Source organism: Oncorhynchus clarkii, chromosome 7, assembly GCF_045791955.1.
Source record: "Oncorhynchus clarkii lewisi isolate Uvic-CL-2024 chromosome 7, UVic_Ocla_1.0, whole genome shotgun sequence".
NCBI lineage: Eukaryota > Metazoa > Chordata > Actinopteri > Salmoniformes > Salmonidae > Oncorhynchus > Oncorhynchus clarkii.
In genome coordinates this window covers 6541587-6557142 of record NC_092153.1, presented here as the reverse complement: position 1 = coordinate 6557142, position 15556 = coordinate 6541587, and the positions used below count along the sequence as shown (strand labels likewise).

The window sequence follows — 15556 nt, the reverse complement described above, 5'->3', positions numbered from 1 at the left end:
GCCTGCCAGGGAATAAGGGAAAGCCCCTCCTACAGCACAGCGATGATGTTCTTCTTGAATCACTTCAGGCAACGTATGTAGTCTATACTACGGGCCTGCCTCGCCTCCGGTTGCACGCGCCGTGCATGGACAGGCTCGGGACTGTCGGTGCTCATGCAGTCAGCTGAGCCCGAGTCATCTGCACCGGGTGCGTTTCGGTATAACGCTATTGTTAGATTGGTCGGTAGGTCGGTTGTAGTTGGCTAGTAATGGAGCATGCTGCACGAGCTTTCGCCTCGGTTTTCGGTAGGCCTACTAGTCAACTACTGAACAAAAGCGCGCAAGGCGATACCGTGGGATATGATGTGATGTGATGCCGCGCAGGATCACGGTGACAGTAGCGGAGGAACGGGAATGCGCGCGACTACGGACGAGAATCGCTGCTAGGATACAGAAGAGAACATGGGGACGGGGCCGCGCGATGACTGACTGACTTTCTCCCGGTAACGACCATCTCTGCATACCGAGGGGTTCAAAAAAGAAGAAAAAAAAAGAACCGGCCAGCCTCTCGTTGAAGGCGTGGAGGATCTATCGGAGAGGATGAATCCCGGGGACCCTGCCCAAACCGGACCCGGCGAAGCCGGTCAGGACGGGTTGGCCAAAGCAGGTGGGCAGGCTGGGTGTTAACGGCATCCCGTGCCGAGATCGATAATGGGTGAAAAGGCTAAACCGGAGGGATTGGTCACAGCTGCCTGGCCCCGGGTATGGGTGGATGTAGCCTATCGTTACCGTGCAGGAATGTGCCTGTCCGTTACCGTGAGAAATAGCATTGGCAGAGCTGTATATTCATCCCATTATAGAATTAGACTATTTCACCGCAGCGTGCATGGTCAGGGAGGACGAAGCATATACGTTGAGTTTTTGGTCAGTTTGTGTGATTGAGGATCCATCATGATCACTTGCTTTGGCGATGTAAACATGTTTCCCATGCCAATAAAGCCTATTTAATTTAATTGAGAGAGAGACAGAAAGAGAGAGGGAGAGAGAGAGAGAGAGAGAGAGGGAGTACAGTAGCAGCATTGCCTATATATGTTCTATGTAGCTTGCAGCATTTGATCCGCGGTGTTATAAAACGATATCAATACAGACACACCCACATAATCTATGTGAATGTTTATTTGACCGTATTCTGTCTCGCGTTGATCTTTATACAATCCACAAACGGCCGAGCACAGGCCCGAGGCTTTTCGCCGTGATGTTAAATCGTCAGCACTTCCATTCATCCTCTCTGTGTGTGTAGTAAGCATGTACAGCTGCTATAGGCCACTGTATCGGAGCAAACATGTTACCGCAGCTGTGTGTGGAGTAAGACACTAGCTACCGTTACACACACACACACACACACACACACACACACACACACACACACACACACACACACACACACACACACACACACACACACACACACACACACACACACACACACACACACACACACACACATGATGATTATGCATGACTATCAGACATGAAATAAGGTGTGTGTGTGTGTGTGTGTGTGTGTGTGTGTGCGCTCTCTCTAGTGAGCATGGATGGCAGAGGTCCCAACTGGTCCACAGGGCTGCATCTAGTCTAAACAGGGGTCCTCTCCTAGTTTCCTCTCCTTTATCTACACTGATCTGAAGACACTGGACAACACACTGTGGTGGATGCCTCATCCCCTTGATTGGCCAAAAGGAGAGGACTACAGCCTAGTGAGGAATATAAGGGCTATGTCTCAATACTCTTAAATTGTTTCCTCTTCATGCCTCTTTTCGTCCATGATATCTTCTCCTTCATCAGCACTGACCTGAAAAACACAGGATGGGTGAAAGCAACATTGTTTCACGTCAGATGGAGGAAAATAGATATTGAGAGGGAAAGGACTTAAGACTATTGAGATGCATCCCAGTAGGCTGTCTCATCCTAAGGGCATTGTAAGACATGGAGAGAACGGAGGGAGAGGTTGTCACAGCGCGCCTGTGATCTGCTTCCTGGCTGCTACTCGCAACGATCAGTGAAGGGTTCCTCTTAATTTCTCTTCATTCCTCCTCTTCCTCTCAACGCTTCTCCCCCTCTCCCTCCCCTCCCCTCCCCTCCCCTCCCCTCCTCTCTCCCCCTCTTCCTCCTAAGGTTATCATTGGTCCCTGTGCTGGGAATATTCAAACACAGCGGTGTGTTAATGCCCTGTTTATGCTCAGGATTAGGTGTCTCTCCCACTGAGATGGATAAACCTGCCTCAGTACAGACAGACACACACACACACACACACTACATCAATAGACCGGCACAGAGGGGCCTACTCACCTTGGATACCAGGACTGCATCCCAAATGGCACCCCATTCCCTTTTATAGTGCACTGCCTTTGACCAGGGCCTATAGGGCTCTCATCAAAAGTAGTGCACTATATAGGGAATAGGGTGCCATTTGGGATGCAGTCCCAAAGGATTTGTTGGTGCACACTCCCCTTGCTCAGTCCTCTGTGCCTTTAGCATGCTAGTGTAATAATCATGCTGGTGATATTAATTCATGGTGAATGAGTGCCATTATGGCCCATTCCTAGATGACTGACACACACACACACACACACACACAGTATATATACTGTATATTACATGACCAAAAGTATGTGGACACCTGCTCCTCGAAAATCTCATTCCAAAATCATGGGCATTAATATGGAGTTGGTCCCCCCTTTGCTGCTCCCACAGCCTCCGCTCTTCTGGGAAGGGGTTCCACTGTGTTAGAACACTACTATGGGGACTTGCTTCCATTCAGCCACAAGAACATTATTGAGGTCGGGCACTGATGTTGGACGATTAGGCCTGGCTCGCAGTCGGAGTTCCAATTCATCCCTAAGGTGTTCGATGGAGTTGAGGTCAGGTTTCTATGTAGGCCAGTCAAGTTCTTCCACACCAATCTCAACAAACCATTTCTGTATGGACCTTACTTTGTGCCCGGGGGCATTGTCATGCTGAAACAGGAACGGGCCGTCCCCAATCTGTTGCCACAAAGTTGGAAGCACAGAATTGTCTAGAATATCAATGTATGCTGTCGCGTTAAGATTTCCCTTCACTGGAACTAAGGGGCCTAGCCTGAACTGTGAAAAACATCCCCAGAACATTATTCCTGACACTATGCATTTGGGCAGGTCGTGTTTTCCTGGCATTGCTTTCTACTTTTTAACCCAAAAACATGAGGCATGTTGCTTTTCCTGACTTGTCTACGAGAGGGAGGGGCTACAGGTTAGCAAAGAGTTAAGTTTTATTAGAAATGAAGAACAAGTGTGTAAGACCAGATACACAAACAGACAGGAGAGAGTACGAGGAGCCATGAAGAGAAGTGTCCAGATTCCGTACAGCAGAGCAAAAAAAAACAAAACAAACCAAAGAAATACTTGGCATTGCGCATGGTGATCTTAGGCTGGTGTGGGACTGCTCGGCCATGAAACCCATTCATGAAGTTCCCGACAAACAGTTATTGTGCTGACGTTGCTTCCAGAGGTAGTTTGGAACTCGGTAGTGTTGCAACTGAGGACAGATGATTTTTACACACTTCAGCACTCTGCGGTCCCGTTCTCTGAGCTTGTGTGGCCGACCACTTTGCGGCTGAGCCGTTGTTGATCCTAGAAGTTTACACTTCACAATAACAGCACTGACAATTGACCGGGGCAGGTGGTATCCTATCACGGTGCCACGTTGAAAGTCACTGAGCTGTTCAGGAAGGCCATTCTACTGCCAATGTTTTCTATGGAGATTGCATGGCGGTGTGCTACATTTTATACACCTGTCAGCAACGGGTGTGGCTGTATTAGCCAAATCCACTAATTTGAAGGTGTGTCCACATACTTTTGTATATACAGTGTATATAGAGCATTCAGAGCCTCCCTGTCTGGGGGTACACTGGTGGTGATGAATGCACTGCAGTGTTGTCTATAAACTGCTTAGGAATAGTGTGTGTGTGTGTGTGTGTGTGTCTGTGTGTGTGTGTGTGTGTCTGTGTGCTTTATTCTCAATCTCGTAGTGTAGTTGTAATCTGTGTTGCGGTGGTGCGCTGTCTGTGGCCTGGCCTGCTCTTTCGTGTGACCAGCCTGGTCTGTTTAGCCGTGTGTGTGTCAGATTCTCTGTCAGATACACAGAGTAGTAGTAATCCGCCTTCGGCTGCACACCGTCTGGCTGTCTGTCTGCGTGCGGTGTGTGTGTGGTTGTACAAGCAATGCTCTTTTAGTCTTGCAGGGTAAACATCTGGCAGCACGGTTACAGGGCCAGCGTGACTAAGCGTTAGCACCTGCCGTTTTCAGAGGGGAATAGAGAACATATAAATGCAAAGATAAAGATATGAAACAGTCCTGTTAATCTTCCACTTTACCTGAAGATGTTAAATCCTGCCCTGTCTGCCTGTTATATGGAACGTATTGGGGTGTGTGATGTTTCCAGTCACCGGCTGGCAGCCGCAGGGAGTTATTAGTCTTGGTGTGTGTGTGTTTGCATGTGTACGTGTGTATGTATGTGTGTGTGCGTATCGATGTGTGTGATAAACAGCGCGTCGGTTGGTTTGGTACAATTATTTTATTTCTACTTCCTGCCACTCCCTGGAGTTCTGTGTTATAGGAAGTCTGGAGTGCCACGCTTCCTGTCACATTGGTTTCCTCTTCCTGTCCTTCACTCCTTCATGTTCATTTCTTTGTGCTTCCTCTTTCCATCGTTTTCATGGGTGAATTCACAATCGATAAGGAGAAGCCAAAACGTCTGTAACACACATGTACGCACAAAGGCGTGCACACACACACACACACACACACACACACACATAAACCTTTCAACAAACAACATTCAGCAAGCTATTTCCTCCATTCTGTCACAAAATGTTTCATCACAATGACATTCAATGACATTCTAATGTGGACTAGAATGTTATTGTCTTGGACACACACACACACACACACACACACACACACACACACACACACACACACCTATATGCACACAACTACACACACACATACACACCACACCTACACACACACACCTACTATTCATACACACACACAACTACACACACACACACATGCATACACACACACGTGATGGTTTGCTTGCAGAGCAGATAAACAGTATACAGTGAGAGAATAACCTCTTAGTGACGTGGAGAGGTCAGCTAGACCCCTTGAGCTACATACTCTTACCTCCCTCCCTCCCTCCCTCCCTCCCTCCCTCCCTCCCTCCCTCCCTCCCTCCCTCCCTCCCCCTCCCTCCAACGTTGCCCTTCATCCCTTTCTCTCTGTCATCCATTGCTACCCCTACCCTTTCCAAATACTGTACACACACACACAGCCTGAGGAAAGGCAGGTGAGAAGGTTTGTCCCTTCACTCTACTTCCTCTGGTACTGTATGGGAGACTGCAGAACCACACACACACACACACACACACACACACACACACACACGCATGCACACGCGCGCGCGCACACACACACACAGAAACACACACACACGCACTCACGCACACGCGCTCACACACACATACACACACGCACACATGCATGCACTCACGCACACGCACGCGCGCACACACACAGAAACACACACACACGCACGCGCACACATACACAGACAGACGCACACAGACACACACAGACACACACGCACACGCACACAAGTGCTCCAGCTTACACTAACACAGACACATGTCCCCTCTGCAAACATCCCCCCTACCTCTGTCCCTGCCCTATGCCCCAGTGCCCCAGCTGTTCCAGTCAGGATTATACCCACATCAGATTACACTAACAGGCCTAAACACCAGATGGGTTTTGTCTGCTGTCTACATGCTGTCACAGCAACCTATACACACCACATACACATAATCACAACACACACACATTTATTTACAGTCATTTAATGTGATAGTGTCATTACAGCCTGCTGCTCAAACCCTAGTTATTTTTCTCCCTCTGTTTCCAGGGGAGATTGTTGTTGATGTGGCTGTTCATTTGTGATCGAGGAACTAAGTAGGGTTTACAGGGATATTTGAAATGTAACTATCTGTCTATATCACCTTGTCTGCCCCTCCTCATTCTCTTTTCTCTCTGTCTCCCCCTCTCCTCCCTCTCTCTTCTCTCCCTCTCCTCCCTCCCTCTCTCTCTTCTCTCCCTTTCCCCCTCCCCCCTCTCTCTCTGCTCTCCCTCACCCCCTCCTCATTCTCTTTTCCCTCTGTCTCCCCCTCTCCCTCTCTCTTCTCTCCCTCACCCCCTCCTCCCTCTCTCTCTTCTCTCCCTCACCCCCTCCTCCCTCTCTCTTCTCTCCCTCACCCCCTCCTCCCTCTCTCTCTTCTCTCCCTCTCCCCCTCCTCCCTCTCTCTCTTCTCTCCCTCTCCTCCCCTCTCTCTTCTCTCCCTCTCCCCCTCCTCCCTCTCTCTCTTCTCTCCCTCACCCCCTCCTCCCTCTCTCTCTTCTCTCCCTCACCCCCTCCTCACTCTCTCTCTTCTCTCCCTCTCCCCCTCCTGCCTCTCTCTCTTCTCTCCCTCTCCTCCCCTCTCTCTTCTCTCCCTCTCCCCCTCCTCCCTCTCTCTCTTCTCTCCCTCACCCCCTCCTCCCTCTCTCTCTTCTCTCCCTCTCCCCCTCCTCCCTCTCTCTCTTCTCTCCCTCTCCTCCCCTCTCTCTTCTCTCCCTCTCCCCCTCCTCCCTCTCTCTCTTCTCTCCCTCTCCTCCCCTCTCTCTTCTCTCCCTCACCCCCTCCTCCCTCTCTCTCTTCTCTCCCTCACCCCCTCCTCACTCTCTCTCTTCTCTCCCTCTCCCCCTCCTGCCTCTCTCTCTTCTCTCCCTTTCCCCCTCCTCCCTCTCTCTCTGCTCTCCCTCTCCCCCTCCTCCCTCTCTCTCTTCTCTCCCTCACCCCCTCCTCCCTCTCTCTCTTCTCTCCCTCTCCCCCTCCTCCCTCTCTCTCTTCTCTCCCTCTCCTCCCCTCTCTCTTCTCTCCCTCTCCCCCTCCTCCCTCTCTCTCTTCTCTCCCTCTCCTCCCCTCTCTCTTCTCTCCCTCTCCCCCTCCTCCCTCTCTCTCTTCTCTCCCTCACCCCCTCCTCACTCTCTCTCTTCTCTCCCTTTCCCCCTCCTCCCTCTCTCTCTGCTCTCCCTCTCCCCCTCCTCCCCTCTCTCTCTCTTCTCTCCCTCACCCCCTCCTCCCTCTCTCTCTTCTCTCCCTTTCCCCCTCCTCCCTCTCTCTCTTCTCTCCCTCACCCCTTCCTCCCTCTCTCTCTTCTCTCCCTCACCCCTTCCTCCCTCTCTCTCTTCTCTCCCTCTCCTCACTCTCTCTCTTCTCTCCCTCTCCCCCTCCTGCCTCTCTCTCTTCTCTCCCTCTCCTCCCCTCTCTCTTCTCTCCCTCTCCCCCTCCTCCCTCTCTCTCTTCTCTCCCTCACCCCCTCCTCCCTCTCTCTCTTCTCTCCCTCTCCCCCTCCTCCCTCTCTCTCTTCTCTCCCTCTCCTCCCCTCTCTCTTCTCTCCCTCTCCCCCTCCTCCCTCTCTCTCTTCTCTCCCTCTCCTCCCCTCTCTCTTCTCTCCCTCTCCCCCTCCTCCCTCTCTCTCTTCTCTCCCTCACCCCCTCCTCCCTCTCTCTCTTCTCTCCCTCACCCCCTCCTCACTCTCTCTCTTCTCTCCCTTTCCCCCTCCTCACTCTCTCTCTTCTCTCCCTCTCCCCCTCCTGCCTCTCTCTCTTCTCTCCCTCTCCTCCCCTCTCTCTTCTCTCCCTCTCCCCCTCCTCCCTCTCTCTCTTCTCTCCCTCACCCCCTCCTCCCTCTCTCTCTTCTCTCCCTCTCCCCCTCCTCCCTCTCTCTCTTCTCTCCCTCTCCTCCCCTCTCTCTTCTCTCCCTCTCCCCCTCCTCCCTCTCTCTCTTCTCTCCCTCTCCTCCCCTCTCTCTTCTCTCCCTCTCCCCCTCCTCCCTCTCTCTCTTCTCTCCCTCACCCCCTCCTCCCTCTCTCTCTTCTCTCCCTCACCCCCTCCTCACTCTCTCTCTTCTCTCCCTTTCCCCCTCCTCCCTCTCTCTCTGCTCTCCCTCTCCCCCTCCTCCCTCTCTCTCTCTCTTCTCTCCCTCACCCCTTCCTCCCTCTCTCTCTTCTCTCCCTTTCCCCCTCCTCCCTCTCACTCTTCTCTCCCTCTCCCCCTCCTCCCGCTCTCTCTTCTCTCCCTCTCCCCCTCCTCTCTCTCTCTCTTCTCTCCCCCTCCTCTCTCTCTCTCTTCTCTCCCTCTCTCTCTTCTCTCCCTCTCCCCCTCCTCCCTCTCTCTCTTCTCTAGGGGGTGCGCAGGGGGAGGGGGTGAGAGCGGTGGATGTGCTGACAGTTCTGAGGGAAAAAGTGGCCTTTGTTTCAGGTGAGTTGAGTACGGCCCTGTCCCATTTTGTTCCCTAGTCTCTTTTCCAAGCTCCCTCTATCCCCTTGCTCCATTTCGTTCCCTTGCTACGTTCCCTTGTCCCTTCACCTAACTCCTTACCCTTGTCCGACCAAGCCCCTCCCCTAGGCTGACACGGTATATGTCCTAGTTGAGTGTCTTGGTTCAAAACCTCTCTGGTAATGATGTGTTATGTTGCTTTTTGATGATGTCACTGTCCCAGGGGGGAGGGACAAGAGAGGCGGGCCCATCCTCACCTTCCCAGCGCGGACCAATCATGACCGAGTGAAACAGGAGGATCTAAGCAGACTGGTCACCTATCTGTCCACCATACCCAGGTAACACTCCTTCTATCACTTTATCTCTCTATCTGTCCACCATACTCAGGTAACACTCCTTCTATCACTTTATCTCTCTATCTGTCCACCATACCCAGGTAACACTCCTTCTATCACTTTATCTCTCTATCTGTCCACCATACCCAGGTAACACTCCTTCTATCACTTTATCTCTCTATCTGTCAATCATACCCAGGTAACACTCCTTCTATCACTTTATCTCTCTATCTGTCCACCATACCCAGGTAACACTCCTTCTATCACTTTATCTCTCTATCTGTCCACCATACCCAGGTAACACTCCTTCTATCACTTTATCTCTCTATCTGTCAATCATACCCAGGTAACACTCCTTCTATCACTTTATCTCTCTATCTGTCCACCATACCCAGGTAACACTCCTTCTATCACTTTATCTCTCTCTCTGTCCACCCTACTCAGGTAACACTCCTTCTATCACTTTATCTCTCTATCTGTCCATCATACCCAGGTAACACTCCTTCTATCACTTTATCTCTCTATCTGTCCATCCCTTTACCCCTGCATCATACCCAGGTAACACTATCACAGTTATTCTACCTCTCCATCTCTATAACTCTATAGCATCATCCCTGTATCACACCGTCAGTGTATTATCTCTATAGCATCATCCCTGTATCACACCGTCAGTGTATTATCTCTATAGCATCATCCCTGTATCACACTGTCAGTGTATTATCTCTATAGCATCATCCCTGTATCACACTGTCAGTGTATTATCTCTATAGCATCATCCCTGTATCACACCGTCAGTGTATTATCTCTATAGCATCATCCCTGTATCACACCGTCAGTGTATTATCTCTATAGCATCATCCCTGTATCACACTGTCAGTGTATTATCTCTATAGCATCATCCCTGTATCACACTGTCAGTGTATTATCTCTATAGCATCATCCCTGTATCACACCGTCAGTGTATTATCTCTATAGCATCATCCCTGTATCACACTGTCAGTGTATTATCTCTATAGCATCATCCCTGTATCACACTGTCAGTGTATTATCTCTATAGCATCATCCCTGTATCACACTGTCAGTGTATTATCTCTATAGCATCATCCCTGTATCACACCGTCAGTGTATTATCTCTATAGCATCATCCCTGTATCACACTGTCAGTGTATTATCTCTATAGCATCATCCCTGTATCACACTGTCAGTGTATTATCTCTATAGCATCATCCCTATATCCCACCGTCAGTGTATTATCTCTATAGCATCATCCCTGTATCACACTGTCAGTGTATTATCTCTATAGCATCATCCCTGTATCACACCGTCAGTGTATTATCTCTATAGCATCATCCCTGTATCACACCGTCAGTGTATTATCTCTATAGCATCATCCCTGTATCACACTGTCAGTGTATTATCTCTATAGCATCATCCCTGTATCACACTGTCAGTGTATTATCTCTATAGCATCATCCCTGTATCACACTGTCAGTGTATTATCTCTATAGCATCATCCCTGTATCACACTGTCAGTGTATTATCTCTATAGCATCATCCCTGTATCACACTGTCAGTGTATTATCTCTATAGCATCATCCCTGTATCACACTGTCAGTGTATTATCTCTATAGCATCATCCCTGTATCACACTGTCAGTGTATTATCTCTATAGCATCATCCCTGTATCACACTGTCAGTGTATTATCTCTATAGCATCATCCCTGTATCACACCGTCAGTGTATTATCTCTATAGCATCATCCCTGTATCACACTGTCAGTGTATTATCTCTATAGCATCATCCCTGTATCACACTGTCAGTGTATTATCTCTATAGCATCATCCCTGTATCACACTGTCAGTGTATTATCTCTATAGCATCATCCCTGTATCACACTGTCAGTGTATTATCTCTATAGCATCATCCCTGTATCCCACCGTCAGTGTATTATCTCTATAGCATCATCCCTGTATCACACTGTCAGTGTATTATCTCTATAGCATCATCCCTGTATCACACCGTCAGTGTATTATCTCTATAGCATCATCCCTGTATCACACTGTCAGTGTATTATCTCTATAGCATCATCCCTGTATCACACTGTCAGTGTATTATCTCTATAGCATCATCCCTGTATCACACTGTCAGTGTATTATCTCTATAGCATCATCCCTGTATCACACCGTCAGTGTATTATCTCTATAGCATCATCCCTGTATCACACTGTCAGTGTATTATCTCTATAGCATCATCCCTGTATCACACCGTCAGTGTATTATCTCTATAGCATCATCCCTGTATCACACTGTCAGTGTATTATCTCTATAGCATCATCCCTGTATCACACTGTCAGTGTATTATCTCTATAGCATCATCCCTGTATCCCACCGTCAGTGTATTATCTCTATAGCATCATCCCTGTATCACACTGTCAGTGTATTATCTCTATAGCATCATCCCTGTATCACACTGTCAGTGTATTATCTCTATAGCATCATCCCTGTATCACACTGTCAGTGTATTATCTCTATAGCATCATCCCTGTATCACACTGTCAGTGTATTATCTCTATAGCATCATCCCTGTATCACACTGTCAGTGTATTATCTCTATAGCATCATCCCTGTATCACACTGTCAGTGTATTATCTCTATAGCATCATCCCTGTATCACACTGTCAGTGTATTATCTCTATAGCATCATCCCTGTATCACACTGTCAGTGTATTATCTCTATAGCATCATCCCTGTATCACACTGTCAGTGTATTATCTCTATAGCATCATCCCTGTATCACACTGTCAGTGTATTATCTCTATAGCATCATCCCTGTATCCCACCGTCAGTGTATTATCTCTATAGCATCATCCCTGTATCACACTGTCAGTGTATTATCTCTATAGCATCATCCCTGTATCACACTGTCAGTGTATTATCTCTATATCCCTGTATCACACTGTCAGTGTATTATCTCTATAGCATCATCCCTGTATCACACTGTCAGTGTATTATCTCTATAGCATCATCCCTGTATCACACCGTCAGTGTATTATCTCTATAGCATCATCCCTGTATCCCACCGTCAGTGTATTATCTCTATAGCATCATCCCTGTATCACACTGTCAGTGTATTATCTCTATAGCATCATCCCTGTATCACACCGTCAGTGTATTATCTCTATAGCATCATCCCTGTATCCCACTGTCAGTTTATCTTTCTCTTCCCTCATAATTCACACTGATATATCCCCGCTCTCCCTCTCCCTGACACTCCACCTCCTTTACTCTCTCTCTCTCTACTTGATTCTCCCTCTCTGTTTCTCGCTCTTCCTGACCCCCTCCATCTCCTCTCCCATCCTCTCTCTTCTCAGTGATGACGTGAGTGCCAGGGGCTTCACGGTGGTCGTAGACATGCGTGGTTCTAAGTGGGAGAGCGTCAAGCCGTTGCTACGGACACTCCAGGAGGGGTTCTCCGCCCACATTCACACGGCCCTCATCATCAAACCAGACACCTTCTGGCAGAAACACAAGACCAACCTGGGCAGCGCCAAACTCACCTTTGAGGTGTGTGTATGTGTGGAGTGCCTCTGTTTATTGTTCCTAACTATAATTTATCCATTTCTCTAATCTCTCTCTCTTTCTGTCTCAATCCTCGTGCCCCACCCCCTCTCTCTTCCCTCTCCCCTTGTCTTTTTCCCCATCTCCCTCCCTCTTTCACCTCTCTCTCTCTTTCTCCCTTTCCATCTCTCTTTCCCCCTTTCTTTCTCTCTCTTTCCTCTCTCCCTCTCTCTTTCCCCCTCTCTTTCTCTCTCTTTCCTCTCTCCCTCTCTCTTTCCCCCTCTCTTTCTGTCTCTTTCCCCCTCTCCCTCTCTCTGTTCCTCTCTCACTCTCTTTCCCCCTCTATCTCTCTCTTTCCCCCTCTCCCTCTCTCTTTCCCCCTCTCCTCTCTCTTAACCCCTCTCCCTCTCTCTTTCCCCCTCTCCCTCTCTCTGTTCCTCTCTCCCTCTCTCTTTCCCCCTCTCCCTCTCTCTGTTCCTCTCTCCCTCTCTCTTTGCCCCTATCTCTTACCCCTCTCCCTCTCTTACCCCTCTCCCTCTCTCTGTTCCTCTCACCCTCTCTCTTTGCCCCTATCTCTTACCCCTCTCCCTCTCTTTCCCCCTCTCCCTCTCTCTTTCCCCCTCTCTCTTTCCCCATCACTTTCTCTCCCATCTCTCTCTCTCTTTCCCCCTCTCCCTCTCGCTTTCCTTTCTCCCTCTCTTTCCTCTCTCCCTCTCTCTTTCCTCTCTCCTTCTCTCTTTCCCCTCTCCCTCCAGACCAGTCTAGTGTCGGTGGAGGGCCTGTCCAAGCTGGTGGACCCGTCCCAGCTGACCTCTGACCTGTGCGGTTCTCTGGAGTATGACCATGTGGAGTGGACAGAGCTACGGCTGGGCCTGGAAGAGTTCTCAGGGGCTGCTGGGCAACTGCTGGCCCAGCTAGAGCAGCTGGAGGCTGGGCTGACCCGCGTAGGCGAGCCCCAGGGCGTGGATGAGGCCCGCAAGTAAGACAGATGCAGATGTGTGTGTGTGTGGCTGGTGCAGTAAGCTATGTTTTTGTGTGTGTGTGTTCAAGCTGTGTGTGTGCGTGTGTGCGTGTGTGTGTGTTTGACCAGGCTGCTAGAGGAGCATGGCCGACTACGTACCACCGTTGCCACGGCTCCCATCGATGCCATCGACCGTGAGGGGCGGAGCTTGCTCCAGCGCATGCGTCTTGGCCCTGCCCACAGCGGTGAAGCCCCTAGCGACGTGCCCAGCAGTAACCAAGGTTACGGAAGCTGGTTGTCGGGCGGGGCTGATTTCCAGAGTGTAGCTCCGAAGGTGGCCGCCCTGCTGGAGAGGCTGCAGACTGCCAGGACACACCTGCAGAAGAGCTGGACTGAACGGAAAGCACACCTAGACCAGACCTTACAGCTGCATCTATACGAACAGGACGCTGCCAAGGTGTGTGTTTATGGGTGGGGAAAGAGTGTGTGTGTGTGTGTATGTGTGGGAGTCAGAGGGAGAGAGAAGAAGAGACAAAGGTATAAGTCTCCCTGTGGTGGTACAGTTTAGAGCCCGCTGGTAGTGACCATCTGTTGTCTGAATGAACAGCAGTGGTGGAGACAGCAGGTCGATTGGCAGACAACCCTCCCTTTTTCTCCCTCCCCCTCTCTTTCTCTCTCTCTCCCGTTCTCCATTATTCTGTACATGTCTAAATAGATGAAGTGTGTGTGTGTGTGTGTGTGTGTGTGTGTGTGTGTGTGTGTGTGTGTGTGTGTGTGTGTGTGTGTGTGTGTGTGTGTGCGTGTGCGTGCGTGTGTGTGTGTGTGTGCGTGTGTGTGCGTGCCTGTGCGTGCGTGCGTGTGGATGTGTAACCCTCTGTGTGTGTGTGTGTTGTAGATGTCCGAGTGGATAGCCCACAGTAAGGATCTGTTCCTGCAGAGTCAGACAGAGGTTGGCCTCAACCACCAGCATGCCCTGGAACTCCAGACCCAGCACCAGCACTTCACCATCAACTCTATGGTACAGACATTCTGTTACCCTTACCCTTTATCATCAACTCTATGGTACAGACATTCTGTTACCCTTTATCATCAACTCTATGGTACAGACATTCTGTTACCCTTTATCATCAACTCTATGGTACAGACATTCTGTTACCCTTCATCATCAACTCTATGGTACAGACATTCTGTTACCCTTTATCATCAACTCTATGGTACAGACATTCTGTTACCCTTTATCATCAACTCTATGGTACAGACATTCTGTTACCCTTTATCATCAACTCTATGGTACAGACATTCTGTTACCCTTTATCATCAACTCTATGGTACAGACATTCTGTTACCCTTTATCATCAACTCTATGGTACAGACATTCTGTTACCCTTTATCATCAACTCTATGGTACAGACATTCTGTTACCCTTTATCATCAACTCTATGGTACAGACATTCTGTTACCCTTTATCATCAACTCTATGGTACAGACATTCTGTTACCCTTTATCATCAACTCTATGGTACAGACATTCTGTTACCCTTTATCATCAACTCTATGGTACAGACATTCTGTTACCCTTTATCATCAACTCTATGGTACAGACATTCTGTTACCCTTTATCATCAACTCTATGGTACAGACATTCTGTTACCCTTTATCATCAACTCTATGGTACAGACTATATTCTGTTACCCTTTATCATCAACTCTATGGTACAGACATTCTGTTACCCTTTATCATCAACTCTATGGTACAGACATTCTGTTACCCTTTATCATCAACTCTATGGTACAGACATTCTGTTACCCTTTATCATCAACTCTATGGTACAGACATTCTGTTACCCTTTATCATTAACTATATGGTACAGACATTATGTTACCCTTTATCATCAACTCTATGGTACAGACATTCTGTTACCCTTTATCATACATGGTACAGACATTCTGTTACCCTTTAGCAGAGGTGGGACCAAGTCATTGTTTTACAAGTCACAATTAAGTCTCAAGTCCCAAGTCAAGACAGGCAAGTCCGAGTCAAGTCCCAAGTCAAGACAGGCAAGTCCAAGTCAAGTCTCAAGTCAAGACCGTCAAGTATCAAGTCAAATCTCAAATCCTAAACTTTGAGTTTCGAGTCCTAAACAAGTCATAATGTGTTCTTCAACAAATGTAATACCATTTCATATTTTTAACAAGAGTAATAGTTAGTATATTACATTTACACAAATCATGAATGCTTTTAAAAATATCTCTATATTTATTACTTTCCAAATAAACATTATATTTCCATGGAAATACATGGGTAGCCATGT

At 48.7% G+C, this 15556-nt stretch overlaps 1 protein-coding gene across 1 annotated transcript in view; it reads left to right on the top strand.

The window, feature by feature from the left end:
* The first annotated feature begins 156 nt into the window (after positions 1–156).
* Positions 157–15556, top strand: part of LOC139412770 (kalirin-like) — a 67855-nt gene continuing 52455 nt past the window's right edge. The window contains exons 1-7 of the mRNA XM_071159471.1: positions 157–646; positions 8301–8375; positions 8617–8731; positions 12099–12291; positions 13041–13264; positions 13376–13703; positions 14142–14264. Of these exons, the coding sequence (XP_071015572.1) occupies positions 580–646; positions 8301–8375; positions 8617–8731; positions 12099–12291; positions 13041–13264; positions 13376–13703; positions 14142–14264 (1125 nt within the window). The 5' untranslated portion in view covers positions 157–579. The remainder of the gene's footprint in view (positions 647–8300; positions 8376–8616; positions 8732–12098; positions 12292–13040; positions 13265–13375; positions 13704–14141; positions 14265–15556) is intronic.